Source organism: Gymnoscopelus microlampas (assembly GCF_963454915.1).
Source record: "Gymnoscopelus microlampas genome assembly, chromosome: 8".
In the NCBI taxonomy this organism is placed as follows: Eukaryota; Metazoa; Chordata; class Actinopteri; order Myctophiformes; family Myctophidae; genus Gymnoscopelus; species Gymnoscopelus microlampas.
This window is the reverse complement of record NC_139945.1, coordinates 54,022,836-54,033,332: the sequence shown is the minus strand read 5'-3', so window position 1 is coordinate 54,033,332 and position 10,497 is coordinate 54,022,836. Positions and strand designations below refer to the sequence as shown.

At 45.5% G+C, this 10,497-nt stretch overlaps 1 protein-coding gene across 1 annotated transcript in view; it reads left to right on the top strand.

Moving 5' to 3' along the window:
* Positions 1-878: 878 nt before the first annotated feature.
* Positions 879-10,497, top strand: part of chrd (chordin) — a 21,280-nt gene continuing 11,661 nt past the window's right edge. Inside the window, exons 1-7 of the mRNA XM_084064732.1 lie at positions 879-1,395; positions 4,093-4,196; positions 4,602-4,728; positions 7,222-7,380; positions 7,895-8,012; positions 8,175-8,262; positions 10,046-10,187. Of these exons, the coding sequence (XP_083920858.1) occupies positions 1,266-1,395; positions 4,093-4,196; positions 4,602-4,728; positions 7,222-7,380; positions 7,895-8,012; positions 8,175-8,262; positions 10,046-10,187 (868 nt within the window). The 5' untranslated portion in view covers positions 879-1,265. The remainder of the gene's footprint in view (positions 1,396-4,092; positions 4,197-4,601; positions 4,729-7,221; positions 7,381-7,894; positions 8,013-8,174; positions 8,263-10,045; positions 10,188-10,497) is intronic.

The following is a 10,497-nucleotide window of genomic DNA, read 5'->3' as shown; positions in this document are numbered from 1 at the left end:
TCTCACTAGGTGTTCAGAAATATATTACTTGGCCTCACACCTAAAACTCATCTAACCCCTGCTCATTTTGCTAGGGTGGGATAGCTCAGGGACCAGGGTAGAGGACAGAGTACAGCAACTTGCAATGGGCCTGGTCTATACGAGATACACTACACCACAAAGACACCCATGTACCTGTCAAACTACTTCAAAAACGTCAAAAACGTCCACAATCACGACACCAGAGGGAGCTCCACAAATCACGTTCAACACAGATTTGGCTCAAACAAAGGGGTTTAATTCGGTCCACTGCTATGCCACCAGAATGTGGAATGCCCTACCAACATATATATATATATATGTTATCCTTACTCTCCTTCAAAATCGCTCTGAAAGAGCACTTACAGGTGGCTGCAATTCAGAACTGGCCCTGTAAAAAGTCCAAGCTCACTAGAAATGCTGTACATACTTGTATTTTTGATTACTACTCGTTTATATGATGTTTTTGCATAGTATTGTATATCTGTCTGTCATTAAATGTTTCGATGAATTGAGTACACAGGACCTCAATGGAAACAATCCATACTGCTTTCTTGGGTTTTAATCCTTTTAGCAGACCGTGTATAGAACTGTACTTTCTGTGCTTTTTTTTTTGCAAACTGTTATTAAAGTATTCAATGATCAATCAATCAATCAATCAATCAATCAAAGCATTAGCGGTTGGGGACTTATTGACCCTCCTCCTCCTCGTCCCATTTCCATCACCCGCCCCCACCCCATTCCCACCCCTCCCCTCCCTCCCCTCCCAGCCTGCTGCCCTGCTCCAAGCTGTCAGGAGAGTATAAAGCAGAAAGCTTCCCAGCGGAGACTGGACACACATAAGATTTTTTGGGGTCGAAACGGACATATCCTTATCCTAGGAAAACCTCTGTCTACTTGTCCCACTTTACCTCTCTCATCTCTCCCTCTCTGTCTCGCATAACTCGGATGATTTAAAAAGGACGTGACTCTAGTCTCCACACGGTCACTTAACGCTCGGACGCAGGGGAGAACTTTACAATCTTTTTGGGGATTTATTTTTTAAACGGTCAACGTCTTTCTTTTTTAATTATAATAGCTCAGATTTATAGCGCTTTTCAAAGTACCCAAAGTCGCTGTACATAAAGAAAAGGAAGGAACCAACACAAAAAACAACAAGATTTTAATCACCGGAGGCTTTCTGAACTAAAGAGACTCTTTTGATCGTCACGAATAGAGGTGAAAGGACAACGTTTGGGAGTGTTTGGATGATGCGCGCCTGGCTGTGCGTCCTGTGCGTCGCGTGGCTCCATGGCTCCTCCGTGGCCTCCAGGCTGAAGCCTCCAGCGCTGCCCATCCAGTCCGAGAGAGAACCGCAGCCTTCCAAAGGATTGTTAGGTAAGAGATGAACGGTAGCCTATATTAAATGAAACATAGATTAGAAGAGGACATTACAGCACTGAGAGATCAAATATTGTAGGCTATAGACTATCTATCCATCTAGCTATGTATAGGCAAAATTGTAAATATCACAATTCAGATCCGTATAAGTGGGTCGTTTGAATTAAATCACTAGCCTGCTATACAGACACTAATTACACATCGCCTCTCTTGCTTTTCCACATGTTTATGCACGTTGCGGTTTTACTTCATGTGAAAACATCTTAGTCATAATAACCACAAAGGATGCAATTTGGTCCCATGCTGCATGCTTCAAAAAATCCCCTCGTTGTTTAATGTGTTTTTTAACTAGCCTACGTACGAATTGAAAGCGTTGAGAACATCATGCCATAATAAGCTTTTATCTGATGTTGGAAACCGTAATCAATCGGCTTTCCATTACAAGTTATTCACAAGTGAGGGCAGGGGCTTAGTGAGTTCTCTCTAACGCTCTGCTTATGATGCTATGCTCTGCTCATAGACCGAAAATCTCCAACTTTGGTCAAAAATAAACAAAACTATTTCACTACACACCGAAACAAAGGCTGTTTAGGGTTTCGTGTTGTTGAAAGTCTATTCTCCAGGATGGGAAACGTCTCAGGACCTCACCCTCTCTGTATAATACACCTTTTGGGCAGAAAATAAAATATGTCTGCCAGATGGAAATGCTTTGATTTATTCTACAGCGCCCTCTACAGTTGTAGTCAATGATCATTTATATTGTCCAGATCTGTAGAGGGCGCAGTGGAGTAAATACAATAATTTCCGTCTGCAGGACATATTTTATTTTCTGCCCAAAAAGTGTATTATAAAGAGAAGGTGGGGTGCTGAGACGTTCCCCACCCCGGAGAATAGACTTTCAACAAAACAAAACAGCCTTTGTTTTGATGAGTAGCGAAATAGTTTTGTTTATGTTTTACTAAAGACGGAGACCCCGTACGGCAGTGGAATTCTTTGTCTATGAGCAGAGCTTTGCTCCTGACAGGGCATTAGAGAGAACTCACTAACGCTCTGGACCAGAACTAGGGCTGCGTTGGCTCTGCCAAGGGCCTATTTATTTCTGGGGAGAGCTTTCAGGCAGAGGCGAGCGGCCCTCAGCTTGGCTCACACTAACTGGACAGGACTGTTTCAAGTGTAGTCACTTAATGAAAGAATAATGTGAACCAGGTTGGTAGCACTGCTATAGGCAACGCAACCATCAACATTAGTGAACTTGGCATGGGGAAACCTCACCTTTTGGAAAGGCAATGACGGCTTAGCTTCTGTGAATAAAATGTACACACACACACACACACACACACACACACACACACACACACACACACACACACACACACACACACACACACACACACACACACACGTTCTCTTTCTCTCTCTCTCTCTCTCTCTCTCTCTCTCTCTCTCTCCCCCCCTCTCTCTCTATCTCTCTCTCTCTCTATCTCTCTCTCTTTGTGTGCACTTGTTGATAGAGCTTTATGACATTCACTCATAACATTGCATGAACTATAACTGCTATAATATATCAAACATTCAGGGGTGTAGGCTATTATGTCCCTGAATGTTTGAAACCTTTCACACACACAAACATAGTTGTTTAAATTGAAATGAGCAAGTGCCATGAAAGGGATCTTTCAAAAAGCATGCACACTCGGTCTTGACCCATGTTGCAGTGCCTTTTGATTATTAGGCCTATTCAAGGAAAAATGAACAGCCCCATACCCATCCCTCAACCCCAAATAATTGTTCTTTTTTGGCATATATTTTGAAACCTCGAATTGTTGTTTTGCAGTGACGTTTTAGTCATTTCCAATTATACTGCCAACACGGCCAGACAGCTGTGTGATGCATTGATTTTGTCCTGAAACCAGACAGCTCAATTCCAGTCAGAACAGTCTTTTAGGTCCTGCGGTCTGAGACTGAACGCAGATCAGTAGAGGTAGCAGTAGACATGTGCTTCAATGGCCTCTCCAGTGAATCACATGTCAATGCGCATCATGTTGTGAACTGAATGCATAAAGCATGAACGTCTGCACAACAGGCTTCATCCGGAGCAGTGGTTCAGTTTAAACACTTATTTTTCAACGTTTCGAAAAAATGACCGACCTACAAGCTCAAAACGCATTGCTACGTGATGCGTTGTGAGTGTGTAGATCTGATATTTTTGACCAAAAAAGAAAAAAATCTCTGATGGGGGGTCCCTGGCACAAAATCTTTTCAAATGGGGGTCCGCGGCCAAATTACATATCAATTTGGGGGTCCTTGACACGAAAAATGTTTGAGAACCAGTGATCCAGAGTTCTCCTGGCTCATCCCATGATGCATGTACATGGGCCAGGAGGACTGGATGAGATTAGTTTCAACACACTTGACACATGCTTTGTTCCAGCCCATGCCTGATTTGCGCTTTTTTTTTCTCTTTCTCATCTCACGTGATGTTACGTCACGTTTGCTTTCATGGGGTATAGGCGCGTTGACTCGAGGCTGCATCGTGGGGTTAGCGATACAGAACGTCCAGTACATTTCTTTACCATGATGGTGGTCCAAATATTTTTGGCCGTGGCTGTGGTCTGATTAGATTCACTTACTGTTTGATTACAGCCATCTGTTGGTTCCCCATGGTCCTCGTTTAATCAGCCGTGTCTCTTTTTGCAGGATGTTCCTTTGGAGGACGCTTCTATTCTCTGGAGGACTCCTGGCATCCAGATCTGGGAGAGCCCTTTGGGGTCATGCACTGTGTCCAGTGCTACTGTGAAACGGTATGTTTTCCCTCACTGCACCACGTCATTTTGCCTACCAGCTGTGTGCTAATTGGAGACACAAATACAGAGCTATATCACATTTTGCTTTTAGAAGGTCCAAAATAGATCTCTGATAGTACAGCTCTAGTGTTACAAAAAGTTACATTATGAATCAATTTATTGTTTGAGTCATGTTTAATTCTCCGGAGATTCACTGGGATCCCCTCACTGACCTTCAAGTTGTCTTGTAGCCCACAGCTGTAGACATGTGACATGGCTACAGAAACCAGAGTCAAAGAATAAATCTAAGCCACCTGGCACGTGAATCCCTTAATAAAGAGCTCAGTGTCTGAAATAGCCTTTAGACAGACACAGACATAGGGGGAGTTTTCACTTTTTTTTTTTTATATCTCTTTGTTTTAGCAAAAGAGCCGTCGTGGGAAGGTGTTTGGGAAAGTCAACTGCAAGAACATTAAGGCGGAGTGTCCCGAGCCGGCCTGCGACGAACCCATCCTGCTGTCTGGACAATGCTGCAAGTCCTGCCCCAAAGGTAACAACACAATCCATTCACGCCTGGTTTGTACTGGGGTTGCACGTTGGTGTCTCGCGCCCAAAAATATAATATTTTAGAGGCACCGGCACGGCACGTAACCAAGTACAAATCAGGCATGTATCTGTATTCACAATAGCCATGACTACATCACACCATAGTGACTGGCAGCTGTAGCTGGCTCCAGTTTTACCTCGACATGATCAAAGTGTCCTCAGGGAAAATGAGCATTATAACGAAAGCATGTTTTGGTTAAACGTTTTTGTGTGTGTGATCGGAAAAGCCTGCCCCTAGATTGCTAGTTTGTTATGCAATATAATTGCATGATTGCAGTTTTCCCTTTCTTTCTTTTTTCTTTCTTTCTTTCTTTCTTTTCTCCTTTCTTTCTTTCTTCCTTTCCTTCTTTCTTTCTCCTGCCTTTCATGGTACCTTATGTATCTCTGAGCTGATAGCTACAGTCTGCGTTGTTTGGTTTCCTATTGGACTGGATCAAGCAGAGTGTTTCTCTAAAGAGGGCCAATCAGAAACAACTCTTTTCCCTTTAGTCCCTCAGCGCCACTTACCTTTACTACACATGTTATTTCACCTAGAATTGTTTGTGTGGTCATGCACGCAGCTGTGTACACACACACACACACACACACACACACGCCAGTCTTAATGCTGTGTGGTTATTCAGCAGATTGCGTGTTTTTCTTCTCTGTGTCTGGTAATGGAATGGAAAGTAAAGGTAAAGCGCCATGGCCTCCATCACTCGGACGGCATTCAGCTGTGCACACGCGTGTGTGTGTGTGTGTGTGTGTGTGTGTGTGTGTGTGTGTGTGTGTAGGTGGGTCTGTCTGTGGGTAGCAGGAATTGGAAAGGTTCAAGCATGTGTGTGTGTGTGGTCGAGTGAGTGTTTGCCTTAGTTTTTGGCATTGACTCCGGTCGGGTGTTTGTGTAAGTGCTGGAAAACGTGTGTGTGTGTGTGTGTGTGTGTGTGTGTGTGTGTGTGTGTGTGTGTGTGTGTGTGTGTGTGTGTGTGTGTGTGTGTGTGTGTGTGTGTGTGTGTGTGTGTGTGCATACCTATATGTACACATATGAGCATATGAAATAAGTAGAGCACCTGAGGATACTATATAGCAGAGAGGGAGGAAGTGAGAGTGATACTGTGCAGAAGCCCTGGATCATATACGGTGTGTGTGTGTGTGTGCGTGTGCATGTGCGTGTGTGTGAGACAGACAGACAGACAGACAGACAGACAGAGAAAATGAGATGCAGCAAATAAAAGACAGTCTAGCTAAGTGTTCCTGGAGGGAAAACTATTGGCGACTAACGGTCTGTGTGTGTGTGTGTGTGTGTGTGTGTGTGTGTGTGTGTGTGTGTGTGTGTGTGTGTGTGTGTGTGTGTGTGTGTGTGTGTGTGTTTACCCACGTCACGGTGTGCACGGCGGCTACTGCACGGGGGCCTCTGCGTGTGTCACTGTGTGAGTGCATGTCTGTGTTTTTTTGTGTGTGTGTGTGTGTGTTTGTGTGAGCAAGCGGTTGGAATATGCACACATTACATCAGGACGACGTGTGTGGAACAGCGGGTCATTGTTGGGATCGCACTCCGCTGTCACTCCTAATTCACCCTGTGCGCCTCAGCCCCAGTTACCTCTGGCAGGGTGAGACAGACGCAGCCAGAAAGAGAGACAGACAGACAGAGAGAGCAGCCTCTACAGGGGCAATTACTTTAGCAGCAAGCTGCAATCCATAGGTTTTGTTTTAGGAGAGAGAGGTGGGCAGAGCATGACAGACCATAGTTCTCTCAACAGTTTTTTTCCCATCATAATATGCTCCAGACACTTAAAACAAAAAACAGCCTCAAAAACTGGGCACATGACTTGTTGTGTCTTCTTATGCAAAAACAAAAGCTACTCACGTTTGCGCAAAGTGACAGCGAGATAAAGCTAGCCCCTTATTTGCTGTTGAGTCCAAGGCTAATTAACCTGATGTTTATGTCAAAACAATTTGTCATGGCGCACTATTATCACTTAACTACTGTCTTTGTTATTGAATGGATCTGAAACCTTCTTTTTCTTCTCAGTCTGAAATTTGATATGCTTGACAGCACGTGACACCTTACTGTCACGTTTTACACATCATGTTGAGTCGATTAAACGGGTCTTTCCCTTTCGTGACTTTATTTTCTGTTTACAAGCCAAACAAGCATGTGAAGACAAAAGCATGTGAATTTACTCCAGAAGTGACTCAAATGAATTCCACATCTTTGAGCCACGTTTGAAACAATGACCAGAAAAAGGAACAACATCGAAGACATAATGTTTTACTAAAACGTTATTTCTCATGAAAATGTTTATCGTTTTTGTCTATGCTGTTTTATTTAGACTCTCTTAGAAAACTGGACACATTTTAATTCCTCAAATTCCTAAACGGCTCCATGGCCTCCAAGAACTGACGACACAGGGAAGCCATTAAGAACATGTCTCATTCCATTCTGTTTCCTCTCCAGAAGACGAGAAGCCATCAGAGATGGACGGCCTTGACTTCTTCGATGGGAAGGGACATGGCAAGGACAGACACATGGACAAGGGCAAGGAAGACAAGGCCTACAACAACGACCGCTCCTACCTCAGCTCTGAGGACATGGGTCCTGGAGAGAGCCGTACAGGTGAGGAAAACACGCATGCTCACGCACGCACGCACGCACGCACGCACGCACGCACGCACGCACGCACGCACGCACGCACGCACGCACGCACGCACGCACGCACGCACGCACGCACGCACACACACACACACACACACACACACACACACACACACACACACACACACACATACACAGAGCTTCCTTAACCAGGTGATTAATAGGCTCTCAATTGAGGCATGACCAGAGTACTCAAAGATGGAATGACAAATATCCACATACGTTACTACGTACAGAACCGTACACAAACATACACAAAATCTTAGTGTATAGTCTTGGTCTTGGACTAAGACATACACCCCAAATAAATAAATAAAAAGTGATATATAGCAGGTACATAAGAAACATTTATCAAATATATCCCTTTGTAACATTGGGAGTGTAGGAGTGTGAGTTAAATGAACACTGAGCAGTTTACAGTATGTCTGTGTGTGTTGATTAATATGAATGGTTTTTCTCTCTCCTGCTGCTATAGACTTCGTAGCCGTGCTGACTGGAGCCAGGGACTCGTGGCTCCCCAGCTCCAGCGGAGTGGCCCGAGCCCGCTTCACTCTGACCAGAACCAGCCTGGCCTTCTCCATCACCTACCAGAGGTAACGCACTCACTCACACACGCACTTTCTCCTAACAATATCCTCCTGTATTGTATTATACCTGTACTGTATTGTCCTGTTATATACCCTGTATTAAAATGGTACCCCCCCCCCCCCTCTCTCTCTCTCTCTCTCTCTGTCTCTCTCTCTCCTGCTGTCCAGGATGAGCCGTCCCATTAAAATTGTCTTCCTCGATTCGGACGGGACCACAGCCTTCGAATACAAGGTTCCCAAGGGACAGTCAGACATGGTAAGGTTACTTGACCACATTGACACACATCCCACTTCCGCTGCGGCTGTGCTTGTCTGTGTGTGTGTGTGTGTGTGTGTGTGTGTGTGTGTGTGTGTGTGTGTGTGCGTGCAAGTGTGTGTTTGCGTGCGTGGTTATGGGTGTGAAAACGTGGACATCAGTGGTGTGTGTGGTTGTGTTATAAAATGAGCCCTGGACGGTGAGTGTGTGTGTATATGTGTATGTGGTCCCCAGAGAGGGACAGGGAGATTAAGTATCTCCATGATAAACGCTCTTTCTCCGTGACTCTCGACTCAAAGTCTGACCACTTCCTCATAACTCAACCTGTAATAATAAACAGCAGCAGCAGACACACACACACACACACACACACACACACGCACACACACACACACACACACACACACACACACACACACACACACACACACACATATATACACACACGTATACACACACGCACTTGAATACACACATGCGTGTGCGAGCACACACACTATTGACTCTTCGCCTCATTGCTCTTCGAACATCACAAACACAGTTTGATTGCAGTAAACACGGACGTACACAGTACACACAGCCCACACGCACACACTCACACAGTCACACACCGCAGTCCCAGCGCTGTAGTGCTGGCCAGTAAACTGTTGATTTTAATGGGTCAAGTGAAATTGTGCAAGTGGCCTGACTGGGAAGACACACGACACTGTCACAACCACTTAGAGTAAACAAGAGAGAGAGAGAGAGAGAGAGAGAGAGAGAGAGAGGGGGGAGAGAGAGAGAGAGAGAGAGAAAGCGAGAGAGAGGGAGTGAGAGGAAGAGGAAGAGAAAGGGGATGAGCGAGGGGAAGTGATAGAGAGTGAGAGAGAGAGAGAGGGATGTGCAAGTGTGCATGAGTGGCTGTTTACTATGTATCCACATACAAATGGAAATGTGTGTGTGCACAGAAAAATCCTACGTTAAGTGTTCATTTAAGCCTGTGTGTGTACTTTTATACGGGTCCAAAAACTTTAACTTAACACAGACGAGTTTACTGAGTGCATATCTGTGTGTTTCGGTATCGGGGTGTGTGTGTGTGTGTGTGTGTGTCACACTCACCAGGGGCCTGGCTGTGTCACCAGCACACACCACTTCCTGCTTCAGGCCAGGCATCTTATGTGAGCAGGAGCCCCCTAAATATACCGTAGGTCCCCACAAATTGGCTCTTTATTATTTTTAGACAAATGCCCCCTATCCGATGTCAAGCACCAGAGGGCCTTGGAGAGAACAGTCCGGGGTGAGTGGGGGGGGGGGGGGGGGGGGTCGGTTGAACGGGACTGTTTCAAACAGGGATTCTTCACCCCTGACATCACTGTTGAGGAAGAGGAGGATGAGGATGAGAAGGAGGAGGAGGGCGTATTGGTATAATTAAAATGGGAGATTACTCCTGGACGTTGACTTATGAGGTGTGTGGCCCCACTCGTCTCAAAAGGGCCAACACACAGTTTTAATGCCAAAGGTTCCCATTTGTGGCCTTGGGCCTGATGTCTTGGACAGATGTGTGCATGTGTGTGTGTGTGTGTGTGCGTGTGTGTGTGTGTGCGCGTGTGTGTGCGCGTGTGTGTGAGAGAGAGAGAGAGAGAGACAGAGAAATATGCCGATGTTTTCAGTTCGTAACTATGGCAGGACACACACACACGCACACACTAACCCTCTGCCTTGACATGAGGTTTCACATGCAAGGACACGACTATAATTGACCTGCCTGACTTTGCGTGTGTGTGTGTGTGTGTGCGTGTTACAGATCTGCGGGGTGTGGAAGAACCTGCCCAAACCGTTGCTGCGCCAGCTGCAGGCCGAGCAGATTCGTATCACCATGACAACGTCCAGCAGCAGACGAGAAGAGGTGGAGGGGAAGGTCATCAAGCACAGAGCGCTGTTTGCAGGTGTGTGTGGAAGAGAGAGAGAGAGAGAGACACATATACGCACGCACACACACACACGCACACACACCAAATATACTGTATGTATACATGGGCGTAAATGAAAGATTTTTGTGTATCGTAACTGTAAAGCATCCTGTTTGTGTGTCTGTGCATTGCAGAGCGCCGGTCAACTCAATGTTTATGTCGGCATGAGACCGTGCACTCTCTCATGTAATCTTACAAAGGCTCTGTAGTCTGCACACATTGATGAAGCCAAATAATGTGGATTTTGTTTACGGAGATGCATGTGTGTGTGTGTGTGCAGGCCATT